Below are 23,762 nucleotides of genomic sequence, written 5' to 3'. Positions count from 1 at the left end.
AAAAGCACAGCACAGTGTAGTAAAGCACAGAGAAGATAATGAACCAGCTCCCTTCTCAAAGTTTACTGCTGTGGTATCCCCCTGGTAAAAGCACAGCACAGTGTAGTAAAGCACAGAGAAGATAATGAACCAGCCCCCTTCTCAAAGTTTACTGCTGTGGTTTCCCCCCTGGTAAAAGCACAGCACAGTGTAGTAAAGCACAGAGAAGATAATGAACCAGCCCCCTTCTCAAAGTTTACTGCTGTGGTTTCCCCCCTGGTAAAAGCACAGCACAGTGTAGTAAAGCACAGAGAAGATAATGAACCAGCCCCCTTCTCAAAGTTTACTGCTGTGGTATCCCCCCTGGTAAAAGCACAGCACAGTGTAGTAAAGCACAGAGAAGATAATGAACCATTCCTGATGGGTCTCCAAGGCTTCTCCAGCACTGTCATCACCCTGCACCTCAATAATAATAATAATACTGAGTGCTAGTCTACACACTCCATCCTCAGCTCTCATAGTTAACGAGAGCTTGTGAAATGCCAGTGTGGTTGGCTCTAGTGACACACAGTGCCCAGCCCAGCCCAGTTTGCTGAAGTCAGTCCAACTCTCTGCAGAGCTGCAGGAATGAGACCCCGAGGGGACCCTGTGATCTCTAACTTCAGCCCTGACTAATTCTCATGTACGCCACACCCCATCTGCAGGGAGCTTGTCAGAGTCTCTGGAATGTTTTAGCAGGGCTTGCCTCACCTGTACAGACTTGTTTTACATCTCGTGGAGTCCCTGGATAATAATCTCCCCTCTCTCCCTCTCCCCTCCCTCCTCTCCTCTCACTCACATCTCTAGTATGAGCTCCTCTCTCCCCCCTCTCTCTCCCCTCCCTCCTCTCCTCTCACTCACATCTCCAGTATGAGCACCAGCTCTGCCTTGCTCTCGAACACGTCTCTCAGAGCCATGATGTTGGGGTGCTGCAGGGCTTGCAGGATCTCCACCTCTCGCTCCACGTCCTCCCGATCCAGCCCCAGCCGGCTGCTCTTGCACTTCCGGATCTTCAGGAACTTCCCTGCGTACTCCGTTCCTGAGCCCTTCTCCCGCACCAGCCGCACCGTGCCGAAGTGGCCACTGGGGGGGAGACAGAGAGGACGTTCAGTCAGACTGGGTTACTGTTCAACTGTGTGCATTAATAAAATAAACATAAAAACAGTGTTTATTGTGAAAACCACGCTTATTGGAAAAATGTATGGACTCCTCCTTTCTTTCTGGTGCTGGCCAATAGTAACTCTTCTCAATACAGTGAACTGCACCCTGAACCAGGGGGAGTACATGAACACAGAATTGCCATTGCCACTGCATCGCTGTCTGTCTGTCTGTCGGTCTGTCGCTGACAGTGTCACTGTCTGTCTGTCTGCATTGAATACTATGATGCCATTCTGCCAGTGGCAGCCTCTCCCATTGTAGCTGCCTGTGACAGGGCGGAAGCTGTGCTGGTGTAAATAGTGTTATTTGTGAATGTAAGTTTGGCAGGGATGGTTTGGAATCACAGGTGGACTGCGGCCATTCCCTAATTAGGTAAGTTTGTGCTAACTGGAGAAAGACCACATGTATATAAAGAGGGGATACATCCTTTGTTTCGTCTCTGTGTGACACATACGTAGAGGCATCACAAGGCATAGTGGAGTGTATGGCTGTACTCATCCATGCAACATCTCATCTAAAACGTGCGCACTGGTGCTTTCCTGACCCCGAGTCTCCTTCCTGACGTCACACAGCCCTTGTGCTACCATTGCCCCTTAGCATAATATAGAACCACTGTAGCCTGCCTGCCTGCCTATCCCTATCCCTGTCCCTCACTGGATATATCAAAGCTACCCTGTAACTTCCTCCAGTTAGTTTGAGTCCTGCATGTTTCTCTCTATCGCTGTCCCTCACTGGAAAGCACGCAGCAATATCAAAGCTACCCTGTAACTTCCTCCAGTTAGTTTGAGTCCTGCATGTTTATCCCTATCCCTCACTGGATATATCAAAGCTACTCTGTAACTTCCTCCAGTTAGTTCGAGTCCTGCATGTTTATCTCTATCGCTGTCCCTCACTGGAAAGCACGCAGCAATATCAAAGCTATCATGTTACTTCCTACAGTTAGTTCGAGTCCTGCATGTTTATCCGATCTCTGTTCCAGATTAACGGGTTGTGAAAAAGCAGTTTGGCAACTTCATACAGCAACAACAGAAAGAAAAGTGACGTCAACATCCAAGAATATAAAGGAGTGTGTATTTAACCACAGAGAAAAACAAATAGCACAACACTCCTGACCCTGCAATGAGACCCACAACACCCACACTGTACAACACTCCTGACCCTGCAATGAGACACACAGCACCCACACTGTACAACACTCCTGCAATGAGACACACAACACCCACACTGTACAACACTCCTGCAATGAGACACACAGCACCCACACTGTACAACACTCCTGCAATGAGACACACAACACTCCTGCAATGAGACACACAGCACCCACACTGTACAACACTCCTGCAATGAGACACACAACACCCACACTGTACAACACTCCTGCAATGAGACACACAGCACCCACACTGTACAACACTCCTGCAATGAGACACACAACACCCACACTGTACAACACTCCTGCAATGAGACACACAGCACCCACACTGTACAACACTCCTGCAATGAGACACACAACACCCACACTGTACAACACTCCTGCAATGAGACACACAGCACCCACACTGTACAACACTCCTGACCCTGCAATGAGACACACAGCACCCACACTGTACAACACTCCTGCAATGAGACACACAACACCCACACTGTACAACACTCCTGCAATGAGACACACAACACCCACACTGTACAACACTCCTGCAATGAGACACACAACACCCACACTGTACAACACTCCTGCAATGAGACACACAGCACCCACACTGTACAACACTCCTGACCCTGCAATGAGACACACAGCACCCACACTGTACAACACTCCTGCAATGAGACACACAGCACCCACACTGTACAACACTCCTGACCCTGCAATGAGACACACAACACCCACACTGTACAACACTCCTGCAATGAGACACACAACACCCACACTGTACAACACTCCTGCAATGAGACACACAGCACCCACACTGTACAACACTCCTGCAATGAGACCCACAACAACCACACTGTACAACACTCCTGCAATGAGACACACAGCACCCACACTGTACAACACTCCTGCAATGAGACACACAGCACCCACACTGTACAACACTCCTGCAATGAGACACACAACAACCACACTGTACAACACTCCTGCAATGAGACACACAGCACCCACACTGTACAACACTCCTGCAATGAGACACACAGCACCCACACTGTACAACACTCCTGCAATGAGACACACAGCACCCACACTGTACAACACTCCTGCAATGAGACACACAGCATCCACACTGTACAACACTCCTGCAATGAGACACACAACACCCACACTGTACAACACTCCTGCAATGAGACACACAGCACCCACACTGTACAACACTCCTGCAATGAGACACACAACACCCACACTGTACAACACTCCTGCAATGAGACACACAACACTCCTGCAATGAGACACACAGCACCCACACTGTACAACACTCCTACAATGAGACACACAACACCCACACTGTACAACACTCCTGCAATGAGACACACAACACTCCTGCAATGAGACACACAGCACCCACACTGTACAACACTCCTACAATGAGACACACAACACCCACACTGTACAACACTCCTGCAATGAGACACACAGCACCCACACTGTACAACACTCCTGCAATGAGACACACAGCACCCACACTGTACAACACTCCTGCAATGAGACACACAGCACCCACACTGTACAACACTCCTGCAATGAGACACACAACACTCCTGCAATGAGACACACAGCACCCACACTGTACAACACTCCTACAATGAGACACACAACACCCACACTGTACAACACTCCTGCAATGAGACACACAGCACCCACACTGTACAACACTCCTGCAATGAGACACACAGCACCCACACTGTACAACACTCCTGCAATGAGACACACAGCACCCACACTGTACAACACTCCTGCAATGAGACACACAGCACCCACACTGTACAACACTCCTGCAATGAGACACACAGCACATCACACTGTACAACACTCCTGCAATGAGATCCACAACAACCACACTGTACAACACTCCTGCAATGAGACACACAGCACCCACACTGTACAACACTCCTGCAATGAGACACACAGCACCCACACTGTACAACACTCCTGACCCTGCAATGAGACACACAACACCCACACTGTACAACACTCCTGCAATGAGACACACAGCACCCACACTGTACAACACTCCTGACCCTGCAATGAGACACACAACACCTACACTGTACAACACTCCTGCAATGAGACACACAGCACCCACACTGTACAACACTCCTGCAATGAGACACACAGCACCCACACTGTACAACACTCCTGCAATGAGACACACAACACCCACACTGTACAACACTCCTGCAATGAGACACACAGCACCCACACTGTACAACACTCCTGCAATGAGACACACAGCACCCACACTGTACAACACTCCTGCAATGAGACACACAACACCCACACTGTACAACACTCCTGCAATGAGACACACAGCACCCACACTGTACAACACTCCTGCAATGAGACACACAACACCCACACTGTACAACACTCCTGCAATGAGACACACAACACCCACACTGTACAACACTCCTGCAATGAGACACACAGCACCCACACTGTACAACACTCCTGCAATGAGACACACAACACTCCTGCAATGAGACACACAGCCCATCACATCTGGTATCAGTTGCTAGCACTGCATTCCTGAAATGTTTAAAGAAGTACTAAAAAGGCGATGTCATGAAAAAGCATGACCTGCAGTATCACCCTGTTGGGACGGGTCCTGCTCATTTGAATTGTAATCTCAACTGGACTTTTCTAGTTATTTATAGGTTGACTTATCCATGACTTATATATGTGTGTGTTTATGGTGTCACTGCACTGAAGACGCCACATTAAGCATTTAAAAAAGCGCCCTATATGCTTAGACCACATTCCACCTCCCCGCCCCTAACTTATAACAAGAGAGAGAGAGCGAGAGAGAGAGAAAGAGAGAGAGGGAGAGAGAAAGAGCGAGAGAGAGAGAGACACAGAGAGAGAGAGCGAGAGAGAGACAGAGACAGAGAGAGAGAGAGAGGGAGAGAGAAAGAGCGAGAGAGAGAGAGATTGATCTTGTTTAACACAATAACTGCAGTTTTCTATTTAAAGGATAACAGGTTAGACCCTTTCAAGTTTTGAAATGAAAAATAAACTGCCTGGCCTCACTGAAAAGACCTAACGTGAAATACTGGATGTGTTTGCTTTGCAGGTTTGTAGTGCAGTTCTGAAGTGTAATGAAATCCGGTCTCACCTGCCCAGTACATCTCCTATTTCATACAGGTCCTCCACAATCCCCAACTTAAACACAGCCATGACGGATCAGCAAACTCCCGGCACACTCTACACCATCCTGGTGTCTGGGGTCTGTCTGCCCTGGGGGAGTGTGAGAGGGGGAGCAGGGGAGGGAGAGAGGGAGAGAGAGTGAATGGTTTTAGGAGCAGAACAAAGACTTCAGGCATCTCAATCTGGCCCAACCTGATGATATAGCGGAGATAAAACCTTCACAAAGTTTTTCCTTTTTAGCACAATTAAAAATCTCTGTCCCATTGTTCCCCATGGAGGACAGGATTCTGTTATTACTCATAATGGAACAGCAAATAAAGCAGGTCTGAACACAGAACACCAGCTCTGAAACCACTGCTTACTGAGCAAACACATGGGGCTTGAACCCGCTCTGAAACCACTGCTTACTGAGCAAACACATGGGGCTTGAACCAGCTCTGAAACCACTGCTTACTGAGCAAACACATGGGGCTTGAACCCGCTCTGAAACCACTGCTTACTGAGCAAACACATGGGGCTTGAACCCGCTCTGAAACCACTGCTTACTGAGCAAACACATGGGGCTTGAACCCGCTCTGAAACCACTGCTTACTGAGCAAACACATGGGGCTTGAACCAGCTCTGAAACCACTGCTTACTGAGCAAACACATGGGGCTTGAACCCACTCTGAAACCACTGCTTACTGAGCAAACACATGGGGCTTGAACCAGCTCTGAAACCACTGCTTACTGAGCAAACACATGGGGCTTGAACCCGCTCTGAAACCACTGCTTACTGAGCAAACACATGGGGCTTGAACCCGCTCTGAAACCACTGCTTACTGAGCAAACACATGGGGCTTGAACCCGCTCTGAAACCACTGCTTACTGAGCAAACACATGGGGCTTGAACCTGCTCTGAAACCACTGCTTACTGAGCAAACACATGGGGCTTGAACCAGCTCTGAAACCACTGCTTACTGAGCAAACACATGGGGCTTGAACCAGCTCTGAAACCACTGCTTACTGAGCAAACACATGGGGCTTGAACCCACTCTGAAACCACTGCTTACTGAGCAAACACATGGGGCTTGAACCAGCTCTGAAACCACTGCTTACTGAGCAAACACATGGGGCTTGAACCCACTCTGAAACCACTGCTTACTGAGCAAACACATGGGGCTTGAACCAGCTCTGAAACCACTGCTTACTGAGCAAACACATGGGGCTTGAACCCGCTCTGAAACCACTGCTTACTGAGCAAACACATGGGGCTTGAACCCGCTCTGAAACCACTGCTTACTGAGCAAACACATGGGGCTTGAACCCGCTCTGAAACCACTGCTTACTGAGCAAACACATGGGGCTTGAACCCGCTCTGAAACCACTGCTTACTGAGCAAACACATGGGGCTTGAACCCGCTCTGAAACCACTGCTTACTGAGCAAACACATGGGGCTTCAACCCGCTCTGAAACCACTGCTTACTGAGAAAACACATGGGGCTTGAACCAGCTCTGAAACCACTGCTTACTGAGCAAACACATGGGGCTTGAACCCGCTCTGAAACCACTGCTTACTGAGCAAACACATGGGGCTTGAACCAGCTCTGAAACCACTGCTTACTGAGCAAACACATGGGGCTTGAACCCGCTCTGAAACCACTGCTTACTGAGCAAACACATGGGACTTGAACCCGCTCTGAAACCACTGCTTACTGAGAAAACACATGGGGCTTGAACCAGCTCTGAAACCACTGCTTACTGAGCAAACACATGGGACTTGAACCAGCTCTGAAACCACTGCTTACTGAGCAAACACATGGGGCTTGAACCCGCTCTGAAACCACTGCTTACTGAGCAAACACATGGGGCTTGAACCAGCTCTGAAACCACTGCTTACGGAGCAAACACAGAGGGCTTGAACCAGCTCTGAAACCACTGCTTACTGAGCAAACACATGGGGCTTGAACCCGCTCTGAAACCACTGCTTACTGAGCAAACACATGGGGCTTGAACCCGCTCTGAAACCACTGCTTACTGAGCAAACACATGGGGCTTGAACCCGCTCTGAAACCACTGCTTACTGAGCAAACACATGGGGCTTGAACCCGCTCTGAAACCACTGCTTGCTGAGCAAAAACATGGGGCTTGAACCAGCTCTCTACAGTCTTTCAGGGACTACAAGGAGTATTTCAGACAAAGAGGTGAATAAATAAATGACTCTTACAATGACTCTAATGGTTGTACTGTAATAGTGATAATGGAGCCCCCTCGCTCAGATAATGCTCTCAAGCCGCAGCCTCAGGCTGTATCGCCTCAGGAGTTCCATTATTATCTCATTGTTGGAGAAACATGCACTTGGGAAACTATAGTTTAAAAGATTAAATGTTTAGTTTTAGATTGTTAGTATTTGGGTTTCATTTAGTTAGTTAGTGAAAGACAATTTGTGTTTAATAAACAGTCTCCTTCCTTCCTTATCTTTATAACACCAGGGTTTCCTAAGTGGAGCATCAAACAGTGTTACAATCACTGAAGGTAATAAAAACGGACGTGCACCCACGTGGTCAGTGATATTCTGATAGGTATAAGGGGTGATGTCATAAGGTTAAGTCTATATTAACCCCAACATTGTATTGTCTTGTTGATTCAGTTATGACCTGGAATACCCAGCTGTTTGACTGTATTGAATTAAATATCTTTGTTGAAATCTACAACAGAGCTCGGAATTACAATAATTATTTATACTCACAGATGCACGAAGAAGAAAAGAACACTAACTTCTAACAAACCACCTTATTTTAAAACAACATTCATCATTTAGTACAGTGTGTTTAATAGCAGTTCATGAGTACAGTGTGTTTAATAGCAGTTCATGAGTACAGTGTGTTTAATAGCAGTTCATGAGTACAGTGTGTTTATTATTATTATTATTTATTTCTTAGCAGACTAAAAATAATATCACATTATTTTACATACAACTACCCATTTATACAGTTGGGTTTTTTTTTTTACTGGAGCAATCTAGGTAAAGTACCTTGCTCAAGGGTACAGCAGCAGTGTCACCCACCAGGGATTGAACCCACGACCCTCCGGTCAAGAGTCCAGAGCCCTAACCTCTACTCCACACTGCTGCTCTTTTTAATAGCAGTTTGTGATGATCACTGCTTTTCTCAGACTCTGTGGAGAACAGAGATCCACACAAAGGTTTTTGCCCGTTTGGTTATCTTCCAGAGTTTGGAGACGCTCCCTGGGGCTCTCCTCTCATTGTATAGGATTTGGTGCAGTTGAGGGAGCTCCACTGTGAAGGAATTGCAGAGCAGGTTGTTATGTCAGTTAGGCCTGTGTGCCACGATCAGATAAAGCAAAGGAAGCCATTTGTCTCCCTGTCACTTTAACACAGAAAACAACGGCCACAATGCATGCAAGTCTGTGTGTCTGTGTGTGTGTGTCTGTATGTCTGTTTGTGAGTCTCTGTGTCTGCGTGTGTCTATGTGTGTTTTATTATGCTTGTGGGTATTATTGTGGGGATCTTATGAGGACCTGACTCAGCGATTACGTTTCTGGTGTGTGTGTGTGTGTGTATGTATCTGTATCTGTAAGTGTCTGTGTTTGTGTGTGTGTGTGTGTGTGTGTGTATCTGTATGTGTGTGTGTGTGTGTGTGTGTGTATCTGTACGTGTCTGTGTGTGTGTGTATCTGTATGTGTCTGTGTGTATCTGTACGTGTCTGTGTGTGTGTGTATCTGTACGTGTCTGTGTTTTTGTGTGTGTGTGTGTGTGTGTACGTGTCTGTATGTGTGTGTATCTGTATGTGTGTGTGTGTGTGTGTGTATCTGTACGTGTCTGTGTGTGTGTGTATCTGTACGTGTCTGTGTGTGTGTGTGTGTGTATCTGTACGTGTCTGTGTTTTTGTGTGTGTGTGTGTGTGTGTACGTGTCTGTATGTGTGTGTATCTGTACGTGTCTGTGTTTGTGTGTGTGTGTGTGTGTGTGTGTGTGTGTGTGTGTGTGTGTGTGTGTATCTGTACGTGTCTGTGTTTGTGTGTGTGTGTTTTCAAATGATTACTTTATTTAGCCACAATTATGGATGTGAAACTAACCGCCTTACCCAGAGTGCTGCTTCCCGCTACACAGATAATAAGACAGAAACTCATGGAGATCATAGCGCTACTCAGTGTGCTTCACTTCCCTTAAACTGCTACAGAACCTCCTGCAGTTTTTACATGAACCGTGCTGTGAGCCTGCCCTGAATACACTGCAATGCCTTACTTAGACCAACCAATCGGAGGCCAGAATGACGAGATTCTGATTAACACTCACCCCTCCCGCCCTTTCTTGAGGGTCAAGGAATGCCCGTACCAAGTTTCCCAGCATTTCAATGAGACATTCACAAGATAGAACCAAAAATGACCAGTAAGAAAGAAAGCAGAAAACATTACTTTAAAACTCTTCTCTTTCTGAGACCGGAGCAGATCATAAGAGAAGAGGAGGAAGAAGCGGCCGTACTGGCCTGGCCTGATCCTGGTTTATCTTTCTGAGACCGGAGCAGATCTCAATCCCAGAAGACGACGCTCTCAGTATAAATCTGTAAGATACACACAGTGTACAGCTGGTAATGCATACACGCATGTAATACACACACACTGCACACCACCGCATGTTTACATCAGGCGGATTCATGCATCGATGGTCGGCTCCAGTTCCTGTAGTTGTTTGATAAATAATGTTTACAGTGTGCCCCACCCTGTACAGGACAGCAGCTTGTTTTTGTCAGGAAGGACCTGGGTGGTGCCTCACAGCGCAACCCCCCCCTCACAGCCCCCAGTCTCTTTCGACCCCCCCCCCCCCCCCATTAGACCCCCCCATGTGATTTCAATGCAGGGCTGGACCGCGTCTCAAGCCCATGCTCAATGAGAAGTGTATTAAAGTGTGTATTAGAATTACTGATTGCCTCAATTACAGCTTCATTATATTTATGGTGTTACCCGACATTGTATTTTATGAGTTGAGGGAGGCAGTGGGGGAGCGGTGATGGAGAGCAGACTTCATAATAAACATTGAGATGGAAAAAATGCTGACACTGTTTCAATGCTGTTTCCCACACTCTCGCTTCTACACACTCAGTCTGGACTCGCACCCCAGCTCCTCAGAGCTACAAAAACAAGCCATGAGAGCTGCTTCCTTCCTGGCACTGCTCTTACTGACTGAACCCTCACAGGAACGGCAACAGGCTGATCCATTATCAAAAGAGACGCAGCAACGGACTGATCCATTATCAAAAGAGACGCAGCAACGGACTGATCCATTATCAAAAGAGACGCAGCAACGGACTGATCCATTATCAAAAGAGACGCAGCAACGGACTGATCCATTATCAAAAGAGACGCAGCAACGGACTGATCCATTATCAAAAGAGACGCAGCAACGGACTGATCCATTATCAAAAGTGATGCAGCAACGGACTGATCCATTATCAAAAGAGACACAGCAGCGGACTGATCCATTATCAAAAGAGACGCAGCAGCGGACTGATCCATTATCAAAAGAGACGCAGCAACGGACTGATCCATTATCAAAAGAGACGCAGCAACGGACTGATCCATTATCGAAAGAGACGCAGCAACGGACTGATCCATTATCGAAAGAGACGCAGCAACGGACTGATCCATTATCAAAAGAGACGCAGCAACGGACTGATCCATTATCAAAAGAGACGCAGCAACGGACTGATCCATTATCAAAAGAGACGCAGCAACGGACTGATCTATTATTTAAAAAAAGAGATGCAACAATGGACTGACCCATTTTCAAAAGAGCTGTTGTCCTGTTTTGAAATCCCCAGAGCCAGAGAATCGCTCATCAGAGAATAGGAACACAAAACCACAACAGAAAAAACTGCCTTTGATATAAACCTTCAAAGTGGTGAATTACTTTAGCTTAGAACTGCCTCTCAGGGTTCAGGTGAGTTCATCATGAAACACTCAAGCTTTGCTCTCGTAGTTTACGGTGTCACCAGAACCCCTCGATGCAACTCTAACCTTGTAATTCACTGCAGCACATTTATTACTCTCTATATAAACCCCCTGGTGCCCTGCTTGCAGACTCATGCTCCAGCCACTGTGTATTCCAACTGAGCCTCTGACAATTCTGAAGGAAATGCATCAGGGGTTAAGTTAATTGGTAAGAGGAGTTTGAAATTTAGATGAATGGAAAAAAACAAAGCAAACAAACACCTGAGAGAGAGAGAGAGAGAGAGAGAGAGAGAGAGAGAGAGAGAGAGAGAGAGAGAGAGAGAGAGAGAGAGAGAGCCCTCGTGTCCATACCTTTCTTGCAGGAGATCTGTTACACTCGCACTTCATAGGGCACCTAAGCACTGCGTTCTGGGTCTTTTTCTGGCTGACTGCAAGTCAGTGAGTAGGGGGAGCAGCAGGTTGGTTACAGGAAATAAGATATTGTAGGAAGTGCAGCGCTATGTGAAAGCAAGGCCTCCAAAGAGAGATTTCTATAACAAAGTGTAGCACCAGAGCTAGAGCAGGTAAAACAATTCCAGCGGGCAGACAAGCAAGATCGCCTGCAAAGAAGGAGGGGTAGAATATGCTACAGTAAGTGCATCGCAATTGGCTAATTCAGTGACGTTTTGAAACTGTGGGATTGGCTAATTTAGTGATGTTTTGAATGCATTGGGATTGGCTAATTCAGTGACGTTTTGAATGTATTGGGATTGGCTAATTCAGTGACGTTTTGAATGTATTGGGATTGGCTAATTCAGTGACGTTTTGAATGTATTGGGATTGGCTAATTCAGTGACGTTTTGAATGTATTGGGATTGGCTAATTCAGTAATGTTTTGTGTCTAAAATTGCGATGCTTTTCTCATGAGATAAGCTTTTTAAGCAAGTGAGAGAAGATAGCAGATAGCAAACCAGGACACAGGATTCTTATCAGATGTGGTGCTAAAGAATGTTCATCCGAATCTGACAAGGGGTTCTCTAGTTAAATGACGAAATAACAGAAGTGTGACGGACAGACAGACAGACAGACAGACAGACAGACAGACAGACTCCACATCCCCAGATTACTATACACTCAATAACTTGTTCTAAGACAGTTTAATCACAATTGGAGAAGCACTTCTCTAAATATATATACTAATATAAGAGTGACATACAGGCAGACAGACAGACAGCCCCCAGATCTTACACATCCAAACATTTGTGCTAAAAAAATCCTTAACAAGCTTCATCACAATGACACACCTCAGCTTGTCACCTACACACTAATCAAGCTGGTAGTAAAACCTGGAATGGGTGAAACTGCTATGCAATAGGAGTCTTATTTCTATCCCTGTTATAAGCAGAACTCTACAGTAATAAAGTCAGACAAACAGACTCCATAGACCCCCGGATTATGATCCACTCTGTATCCACTTGTTCTCCGAGTCTCCTCTGTGTGCACGTTTCACTCTCCAGCGCGCTCTTCCTGGAAGCTGGTTTTCACCTTGTCGCCGATAGCAAGGCTGTTTGACTTTGCTGAACAATACTGGTCCTCAAAGCCAAGGCTGTGTGAAAATAAATCTTATCCCCTGCGTTCAATATTTACTTTAGCAGTCCAGGAAAGGTCAAAGCTAGCCGTCTGTCAAATGAGGCGCTAAAGCTGACAAATCGAAGGTGCTGCGCTTTGATGTGGTAGGACCGAAATTAATCACAAAGACAAGAACTCACAAAGACCAACATGAAGGCATTTTTATAAACTGGCTTTTTTGCAACTATTATTACTGTAGGTTAGTTTCTATTTTAGTGCAAGGATGGAAGTAAGACTCCTGTTGCATAGCAGTTTTGCCCATTCCAGGTTTTACTACGAGTTTGATTAGCTCCAGTGTACAGGTAACAAGCCTAGGTGTGTCTTATTAAACTCATAGTAAAACCAGGAATGGATCAAACTGCTATGCAATGGGAGTCTTATTTCCATCTCTGTAGTGTAATAAACTGGTCTCTGACTATTTAGGCCTCTCTAGAATTCATTTTTCCAGCTAAAGGTTTTTGCTCTTTTTTCATTCCCTACAGTGTCACACTTCCTTTCTCCTTCTGTCTGCTGAACGGCTTATCTCATTGTCATGACACTCAGTATTATCATTATTTAGCACAGGCTATTGAGAGGATCAGATTCTGGGGATTAGAGGTGTCTGTCTGTCCGTACATCCGTCTATCAGCATGTCACACTTGCATGCTTTCACTTGCATATTAAATTGTGATTCAACATTTCATTTCTAATTCTTTCTGTACATGCTGTTCATATATGTCAGGATCATCAATGTTTTCATCATACTGAAAATTGTGAATGAGGCTTGGCTGTATATGACTGACATGCAAGGCTGGATATGACTGACATGCAAGGCTGGATATGACTGACATGCATGATCTATTTGTCCTTTTTGACTGTCTTGTGATGTGTTGAATATGCACAGCAGACTGAGCACTGAAGAAGGGCGAGCTGAAACGCTTGTCTGCTTCATCCTGACAGTTTTACCTGGCATGGAAACTGTCAAAGCTAGAAGTGCGGCCTGACAGCATACTTTGAAAACGTGCCGCGGTTAAAATTTTTTTTTTTTTTAACATTGCCATATAAGCCTATGCTGTTTTTATCAGATGTTTCCTCTGAACTGTTACCAGCATGTAGAAACCATGAGTTAGTACAGAGCCCCCGGCAGTCTGTTACCCCTCCCCAATCTGCTAGGTCAGTGCAAGACAGAGCAGGCCTGTTTGCTTTGAGGGGTGAAGCTGTGGCATGAGAGTCAGCTGCAGCTGCCTGCTAGCGTTTCTGAGCGGAGGAAAGCATGTCTCTGGGGTTTGCTAGTGTTTCTGAGCAGAGGAAAGCATGTCTCTGGGGTTTGCTAGTGTTTCTGTGCAGAGGAAAGCCTGTCTCTGGGGTTTGCTAGTGTTTCTGTGCAGAGGAAAGCCTGTCTCTGGAGTTTGTTTCTGTGCAGAGGAAAGCCTGTCTCTGGGGTTTGCTAGTGTTTCTGCGCAGAGGAAAGCCTGTCTCTGGGGTTTGCTAGTGTTTCTGTGCAGAGGAAAGCATGTCTCTGGGGTTTGCTAGTGTTTCTGTGCAGAGGAAAGCCTGTCTCTGGAGTTTGCTCGTGTTTCTGTGCGGAGGAAAGCCTGTCTCTGGGGTTTGCTAGTGTTTCTGTGCGGAGGAAAGCCTGTCTCTGGGGTTTGCTAGTGTTTCTGTGCAGAGGAAAGCCTGTCTCTGGAGTTTGTTTCTGTGCAGAGGAAAGCCTGTCTCTGGAGTTTGCTAGTGTTTCTGCGCAGAGGAAAGCCTGTCTCTGGGGTTTGCTAGTGTTTCTGCGCAGAGGAAAGCCTGTCTCTGGGGTTTGCTAGTGTTTCTGCGCAGAGGAAAGCCTGTCTCTGGGGTTTGCTAGTGTTTCTGTGCAGAGGAAAGCATGTGTCTGGGGTTTGCTCGTGTTTCTGTGCAGAGGAAAGCCTGTCTCTGGGGTTTGCTAGTGTTTCTGAGCAGAGGAAAGCATGTGTCTGGGGTTTGCTAGTGTTTCTGTGCAGAGGAAAGCCTGTCTCTGGAGTTTGTTTCTGTGCAGAGGAAAGCCTGTCTCTGGGGTTTGCTAGTGTTTCTGCGCAGAGGAAAGCCTGTCTCTGGGGTTTGCTAGTGTTTCTGTGCAGAGGAAAGCCTGTCTCTGGGGTTTGCTAGTGTTTCTGTGCAGAGGAAAGCCTGTCTCTGGGGTTTGCTAGTGTTTCTGCGCAGAGGAAAGCATGTCTCTGGGGTTTGCTAGTGTTTCTGTGCAGAGGAAAGCCTGTCTCTGGGGTTTGCTAGTGTTTCTGCGCAGAGGAAAGCCTGTCTCTGGGGTTTGCTAGTGTTTCTGCGCAGAGGAAAGCCTGTCTCTGGGGTTTGCTAGTGTTTCTGTGCAGAGGAAAGCCTGTCTCTGGGGTTTGCTCGTGTTTCTGTGCAGAGGAAAGCCTGTCTCTGGGGTTTGCTAGTGTTTCTGTGCAGAGGAAAGCCTGTCTCTGGAGTTTGCTCGTGTTTCTGTGCAGAGGAAAGCCTGTCTCTGGGGTTTGCTAGTGTTTCTGCGCAGAGGAAAGCCTGTCTCTGGGGTTTGCTAGTGTTTCTGTGCAGAGGAAAGCCTGTCTCTGGGGTTTGCTAGTGTTTCTGTGCAGAGGAAAGCCTGTCTCTGGGGTTTGCTAGTGTTTCTGTGCAGAGGAAAGCCTGTCTCTGGGGTTTGCTCGTGTTTCTGTGCAGAGGAAAGCCTGTCTCTTGGGTTTGCTAGTGTTTCTGTGCAGAGGAAAGCCTGTCTCTTGGGTTTGCTAGTGTTTCTGTGCAGAGGAAAGCCTGTCTCTGGGGTTTGCTAGTGTTTCTGTGCAGAGGAAAGCATGTCTCTGGGGTTTGCTCGTGTTTCTGTGCAGAGGAAAGCCTGTCTCTGGGGTTTGCTAGTGTTTCTGCGCAGAGGAAAGCCTGTCTCTGGAGCTTGCTAGTGTTTCTGTGCAGAGGAAAGCCTGTCTCTGGGGTTTGCTAGTGTTTCTGTGCAGAGGAAAGCATGTCTCTGGAGTTTGCTAGTGTTTCTGTGCAGAGGAAAGCCTGTCTCTGGAGTTTGTTTCTGTGCAGAGGAAAGCCTGTCTCTGGGGTTTGCTCGTGTATCTGTGCAGAGGAAAGCATGTCTCTGGGGTTTGCTAGTGTTTCTGCGCAGAGGAAAGCCTGTCTCTGGGGTTTGCTAGTGTTTCTGAGCAGAGGAAAGCATGTCTCTGGGGTTTGCTAGTGTTTCTGAGCGGAGGAAAGCCTGTCTCTGGGGTTTGCTAGTGTTTCTGTGCGGAGGAAAGCCTGTCTCTGGGGTTTGCTAGTGTTTCTGTGCAGAGGAAAGCCTGTCTCTGGGGTTTGCTAGTGTTTCTGCGCGGAGGAAAGCCTGTCTCTGGGGTTTGCTCGTGTTTCTGCGCAGAGGAAAGCATGTCTCTGGGGTTTGCTAGTATTTCTGCGCAGAGGAAAGCATGTCTCTGGGGTTTGCTCGTGTTTCTGCGCAGAGGAAAGCCTGTCTCTGGGGTTTGCTAGTGTTTCTGTGCAGAGGAAAGCCTGTCTCTGGAGTTTGCTAGTGTTTCTGTGCAGAGGAAAGCCTGTCTCTGGGGTTTGCTTGTGTTTCTGCGCAGAGGAAAGCCTGTCTCTGGGGTTTGCTAGTGTTTCTGTGCAGAGGAAAGCATGTGTCTGGGGTTTGCTCGTGTTTCTGTGCAGAGGAAAGCCTGTCTCTGGGGTTTGCTAGTGTTTCTGAGCAGAGGAAAGCATGTGTCTGGGGTTTGCTAGTGTTTCTGTGCAGAGGAAAGCCTGTCTCTGGAGTTTGTTTCTGTGCAGAGGAAAGCCTGTCTCTGGGGTTTGCTAGTGTTTCTGCGCAGAGGAAAGCCTGTCTCTGGGGTTTGCTAGTGTTTCTGTGCAGAGGAAAGCATGTCTCTGGGGTTTGCTAGTGTTTCTGTGCAGAGGAAAGCCTGTCTCTGGGGTTTGCTAGTGTTTCTGTGCAGAGGAAAGCCTGTCTCTGGGGTTTGCTAGTGTTTCTGTGCAGAGGAAAGCATGTCTCTGGAGTTTGCTAGTGTTTCTGTGCAGAGGAAAGCCTGTCTCTGGGGTTTGCTAGTGTTTCTGCGCAGAGGAAAGCCTGTCTCTGGAGTTTGCTAGTGTTTCTGTGCAGAGGAAAGCCTGTCTCTGGAGTTTGCTAGTGTTTCTGTGCAGAGGAAAGCCTGTCTCTGGGGTTTGCTCGTGTTTCTTCACTGAGGAAAGCTGCAGTGTTTGTGTAAGAAGAGGCCTTGTACAGTTCTGGCCAAAAGTGTTGCATCACCCTATAGAATAAACTAGTTTTGCTTCATAAAGTCGAATGAAACCTGCTGAATAATGTTACGTTAGATATTGAATTACACACCACTTTGTAGTTTTCCATGTACTATTGTTTCAAATGACGATACATGACCAACCACCAATACAATTGTGGGCAACATTTCAGTGAACACATTTTCACTAAGAATATTTGAGTAAGCACGTTTTTGGTAATCCAAAGCAGTTTTATTGCCACAGTAAGTTTATTTTTATTCTTAGTTTGTTTGTGTAAATGACCTCTAGATTTGCAGAATGTTCTTAACTGGCAGTGCTGTGCTTTATGTTAATTAGCCATGAAGTTTAATGAACAATAATAATATCTTTATTTTATACAGCGCCTTTCATAGTGGACCACCATCACAAAGTGCTTTACAGAGGTAGGCTGTGAACTGTGCATTATATCCAGAGTCATTTACAATAGGACATTGATTTAACATCTCATCCGCAGGGTGGAGCACAAGGAGGTGAAATGACTTGCTCAGGGTCACACAGCGAGTCAGTCAGTGGCAGAGGTGGGATTTGAACCCGTGACCTTCTGGTTACAATCCCTGGACTTTAACCACTGGACCACACTGCCTCCTAAATGCTTCATTGAGGGGAGTTCTGAGCCCCAGGACTGGGTGCAGCAGCAGCAGGGCTAATGTGAGTTTGTAACCCTGCCCAAACTGGCTCCTGATCATTTCAATATTAATAATACTAGAGTGTTACGCCCTGGTATCAGACACACACACACGTTTCTCCAGCAGGAATTCCTGCAGGGTTTATCTGAGCCCCCTCATCAGAAACACGGTTGCAGCGTGAGGGGCTTTAAAAGCAGAACCCCGCCTCTCTTCGGTCCCATAGGGGGAGGGGGTCTGCTTTCAAAGCACCCACGCAGTAAACGTGTTCCCGATTAGGGACACTCTGGGGGTCTGTGAGTCTTGCCTTGCTGGCGGAATTCCACACGTCACAGACATCTGGATTCAATCACGGGGGGGAGGGAGGTGGGGGGGGGGGGGGGTGGTGGTGGTGGTGGATGTAATTATGGAGGGTTAACTCCCCTGTTTTGCCACTCCAACCATTTTCTCGGTGATCTCTCTGAACAGCCAGGGGTAGATGTTCGGTGTTTTGGGCGAATCCTTAACAATCAAAATGTGTAATCGTGAGGGAGCCGACTGAGCATCTTAGAAACAAAGAAGAAACGCCCCCCCCCCCCCCACACACACAATAAAAAACACGCACAATTATACGTTCATATTAAACGGCCTATGACAATGCCATTTGAATGAATACTGTATTGAGTATGATTGAATCGCGGTTTGGAGAGTCGTTTCGTCTATTCCTTTGCTTGCAGTAACCGTCGTTTATAATGTATGTTTGTGTATTAATATGTAATACGGCATCGGTATTATTGACTGTCTATCTGTCCCACGCACACAAAACGCGCGGGGGAAGAGAGTCCATCTCTCCCTGTCCCCGAGTCTGACATTCGGCAAGCCTCGCTTCTGAACCTGCGTGCGCTTGAATCCCATTGAAACCGCAACCCGATTCCAGCTGCAACCGGATTACAGGCTTTCCGGGAACCGATTCCTGTAGCAGAATCGGATCCGTAATAAACCAGGTATATTTTCTCAAAACGCATCTCTTCTTTGTGTACAAGTAACCAAAACGGTATTGTACTGTAAACGTATTAAAAATAGTATTTCTAACAAATTACTTACAGCACAGTACTTCAGTTCATTAATATAGAATTATTTAATGTTCCTTCATAAAGTCGAATAAAACCTGCTGAAAGATGCCACGTTAACATATTGAATTACACACCGTTTTGTAGTTTTCCATTAACGAAAAACTGACAAAAACGGGACATTGTGACATTTCCAAATTTAACATGAAATGCTGTACTACTATTATGGCTTCCGGTAGACTGTTGCGATATCATTGTGTCGTTTCTTTGATTACATGATGTTCAATAAAATTTCTAAATGATGTTCATATAGATTTCTTTTAATTGTCTCATTCCTAAAATGCGAAACTTTTGGCGAATGTCCATTGCTGCGGGACAGCACCTCTTCACTCAGTGTTTGCTCAAAGTTTCCGCAGGAACTTCTCGAATTCCCTCGAGTTCACACAAACTGTTTGACATTTTCTAAAAATGTTGTGAAGAAAATGGTGACCGAACATACCAAACCCACATAACACATTGTTCATAAAGCACAATAACCATGCAAGTAAATAAATGCACAGGACCCGAGTGCAAATACTGAACAAACAGCCCATTACACACCCTCGACCTAACATTGTGTGCTGTAACTGAAAACGGATTTTGCACACAAAAACAACGCTGTAAACTTACACATTTACAGAAATGTACAAGCACTGTCAACAGTGTTGTAGTAATAATCATCATCATCATCATCACTTGGGGAGTACTGTAACTCACCAGAGAGTTGTAATGAGAGCGCTGCAGCTCCGCGGCGGAGTTCTCGGTCTTGTTTCCAGGAGTTTTTCTGTCTTGTTTAGTTCCGATCCGAGTCTCTCTCAGTTCTCCTCTCTCAGTCTCCGCTGTCCCCTCACAGCGGCTGCTTCCCCGTGGCGTTTAGGGTAAGCGATGCATCGCAGTTCAATTTCGGATACTGTATTGTGCTGCGGTTTCGGTGTCTGCAGGCCACTCCCTCTGACAGCTGTGGGACAGGGACTCATGCAGCGCTGCGTTAGCGATGCGAGAGGTCTGACAGGAATGCAAAGTGCAGCACTCACCTAGCAGCAGTCTGGCGTTTACCTGCTCGGCTGTCAAGATTGTATCTGTGTCGGATCTGTATAAGACAACAGCAGTCACTCACACACCCGCATCTCGCTACCAGAAAAAAAACTTTTTTTTTATTCGATTTTCGACTAAGTATGTTCCTTTACATGTCCATTTCTTTTGGTTTTGCACGGCGTTGGGAGAGACGGAGGACGTTTAAAACAGAACTGACGCACACACACACACCCACGCAAACACCAAAAAACGAAGGAGTTTGTTTCGTGACTGGATAATATTGATTTACCTGAAGCGCTCTCCGTGTCTTCAAGAAGCGATAAACGGGCGAGTCGGCGGCGGCGCTTCCTCCTTCAGTGTGACAGATTACACGAGACACCGAGGCGAGTGCTGAGGTAGACAGAGGTGCTTAACTTAAGGTAGCAAAGCGAGGTGAACCGCGGTGTTTGTGTCGGTGTCTGTCTGTGCCAGTACGCCTATAGCTTCACGAATAAAATACACACTATTGCTTTAAACAGGAAACCAGCCAGGATTACAAAACACCGAGGGGTGTGAAGACTCAAAGGGGCGAAGCGACCGTCTTAAGGTGGACTCGACGCATTTCAGTTACATTTTGCAAACGAAACGAGTACCGCCGGGCAAAGTCCTCAACCACCCGGCATTCGCTTGTGTTAAACCGAAAACATACTGCCGTAGCTTTTCATATCTGTACACTGGCGCGGTCACCTCAGTACATAGGCCTATATTCCAGCGTTTTAAGCAAATTCGGTGTTAGCATTATTTTTTCTGAAGACTACAAACGTCCACTTAAGACATAAAATGTATCAAGAACGATATGCTCATACACAGCCGAGTGAATAAAGCACATGCGCGGTGACTTACTGCAATTTTAGAAAAGCAAACTATGAAGGTATGAAACAGAGACTAACAGAAGTAGATTGGAGTAAAATAGAGAAAACATCCACAGAAAAAGGATGGCTGTCTTTTTAAAAATGTAGTACTAGAGGCACAAAACAATTACATCCCAAAAGTAGACAAATCTAAATCTAAAACAAAATGGCCAAAATGGTTTAATAGATCAATTAAAAAAAATATTCAGCGAAAAAAGGCACTTTACAGAGTGTTTAAAAGGGACCAAAAACAAAGCACACAGAAAGAGTACTTGGAACTGCAAACGCAAGTCAAAAAGGAAGTTAGAAAGGCCAAGAGAGAGATAGAAATCAATATTGCTAAGGGGGCTAAAACCAATTCCAAAATGTTTTTCCAATATTATAACAGCAAGAGAACATTCAAAGAGGAGGTTAAATGTCTGAGACACAAATGGCAAAATCATAGATGAAGAAAAAAAAAATAGCAAATATATTAAATGATTACTTTTCACAGGTTTTTACAAAGGAGGACACGGACAACATGCCCCACATGTCGACCTGTTCCTATCCAGTTTTAAATAACTTTAGCATAACAGAGGCAGAAGTGTTAAAGGGACTAGGAGCTCTTAAAATAAACAAATCCCCTGGGCCAGATGAGATCCTCCCAATAGTACTCAAAGAAATGAAAGAAGTTATTTACAAACCGCTAACCAAGATCATGCAACAGTCTCTTGACACAGGGGTTGTACTAACAGACTGGAGAATTGCAAACATAATACCGATCCACAAAAAGGGAGACAAAACCGAACCAGGTAACTACAGACAAATAAGCCTGACTTCTATTATATGTAAACTTATGGAAACTATAATAAGATCCAAAATGGAAAATTACTTATATGGTAACAATATCCTGGGAGACAGTCAGCATGTTTTTAGGAAAGGGAGATCGTGTCCAACTAACCTACTTGATTTTTTTGAGGACGCAACATTGACAATGGATAATTGCAAAGCATACGACATGGTTTATTTAGATTTCCAGAAAGCTTTGACAAAGACCTGCATAAAAGATTAATTCTCAAACTGAACGCAGTAGGGGTTCAAGGAAATGCATGCACATGGATTAGGGAGTGGTTAACAGGTAGAAAACAGAAAGTAGTGATTAGAGGAGAAACCTCAAAATGGAGCGAGGTAACCAGTGGTGTACCACAGGGATCAGTATTAGGTCCTCTGCTATTCCTAATCTACATTAATGATTTAGATTCTGGTATAGTAAGCAAACTTGTTAAATTTGCAGACGACACAAAAATAGGAGGAGTGGCAAACACTGTTGCAGTAGCAAAGGTCATTCAAAATGATCTAGACAGCATTCAGGACTGGGCAGACACATAGCAAATGACATTTAATAGAGAAAAGTGTAAAGTATTGCATGCAGGCAATAAAAATGTGCATTATAAATATCATATGGGAGATACTGAAATTGAAGGAGGGAACTATGAAAAAGACCGAGGAGTTTATGTTGACTCAGAAATGTCTTCATCTAGACAATGTGAGGAAGCTATAAAAAAGGCCAACATGATGCTCGGAAAAGTGTTTAATTTAAATCAAGGGAAGTAATGTTAAAACTCTACAATGCATTAATAAGACCTCACCTAGAATATTGTGTTCAGTTCTGGTCACCTCGTTACAAAAAGGATATTGCTGCTCTAGAAAGAATGCAAAGAAGAGCAACCAGAATTATCCCGGGTTTAAAAGGCATGTCGTATGCAGACAGGCTAAAAGAATTGAATCTATTCAGTCTTGAACAAAGAAGACTACGCGGTGATCTGATTCAAGCATTCAAAATCCTAAAAGGTATAGACAATGTCAACCCGGGGGATTTTTTCAACCTGAAAAAAGAAACAAGGACCAGGGGTCACAAATGGAGATCAGATAAAGGGGCATTCAGAACAGAAAATAGGAGGCACTTTTTTACACAGAGAATTGTGAGGGTCTGGAACCAACTCCCCAGTAATGTTGTTGAAGCTGACACCCTGGGATCCTTCAAGAAGCTGCTTGATGAGATTCTGGGATCAATAAGCTACTAACAACCAAACGAGCAAGATGGGCCGAATGGCCTCCTCTCGTTTGTAAACTTTCTTATCTTATTAATAATAATATTAAACGTTCTCAGCGTTAATAATTTTGTATCAGAACTATACTATGTGTTGCATTGTAAGGTGTGTAACATTGCATCAGATCTATACTGTGTTTGCATTGTAAGGTGTATAACATTGTATCAGATCTATACTGTGTTTGCATTGTAAGGTGTATAATATTGCATCAGATCTATACTGTGTTTGCATTGTAAGGTGTATAATATTGTATCAGATCTACACTGTGTTTGCATTGTAAGGTGTATAATATTGCATCAGATCTATACTGTGTTTGCATTGTAAGGTGTATAATATTGCATCAGATCTATACTGTGTTTGCATTGTAAGGCAGTTGCTAATATTGTGCAGAACTGGGTAATAGAAGTTCCTTTCTTGAGAAACGATTTCCCCTACTTCTCTAAATTAAGAATTTGCACGCAAACCTCCTACATTCATTTTCGTACTGTGAACCGCAGCTTATCTTCAATCAGCTATCCATACGCAGCACGACGTTGGGTTCCCTTCCCGCAGTCTTGAACTGTAAATACATTTCACCGTGTCTGCTGCCCTCTGCTGGCCAAACAGACGTGCATATTACAGTTTGAGCCCAGATAACCTACATCTGCCGAAGGTATTAATTGTTTCTCTTAGCATTCAAATATTAT

At 45.5% G+C, this 23,762-nt stretch overlaps 1 protein-coding gene across 6 annotated transcripts in view; it reads right to left on the bottom strand.

Moving 5' to 3' along the window:
• The window catches only part of LOC117962669 (death-associated protein kinase 2-like), a 43,404-nt gene extending 22,483 nt beyond the window's left edge, over positions 1–20,921 (bottom strand). Inside the window, exons 1-4 of one of the 6 annotated variants that reach the window (XM_059006136.1) lie at positions 20,386–20,919; positions 19,779–20,151; positions 5,502–5,623; positions 880–1,101 (exon numbers count right to left, since the gene is read on the bottom strand). In XM_059006136.1, the coding sequence (XP_058862119.1) occupies positions 880–1,101; positions 5,502–5,563 (284 nt within the window). In that variant the 5' untranslated portion in view covers positions 5,564–5,623; positions 19,779–20,151; positions 20,386–20,919. Of the gene's footprint in view, positions 1–879; positions 1,102–5,501; positions 5,624–19,778 lie in introns of all 6 variants that reach the window. The other 5 variants (XM_059006137.1, XM_059006138.1, XM_059006135.1 and 2 more) reach the window with 5 other exon arrangements.
• Between the last annotated feature and the right edge of the window lie 2,841 nt (positions 20,922–23,762).

Source organism: Acipenser ruthenus, chromosome 32, assembly GCF_902713425.1.
Source record: "Acipenser ruthenus chromosome 32, fAciRut3.2 maternal haplotype, whole genome shotgun sequence".
Taxonomy (NCBI): Eukaryota; Metazoa; Chordata; class Actinopteri; order Acipenseriformes; family Acipenseridae; genus Acipenser; species Acipenser ruthenus.
The sequence above is the reverse complement of the archived record's forward strand: the minus strand, read 5'-3'. Positions and strand labels throughout refer to the sequence as shown.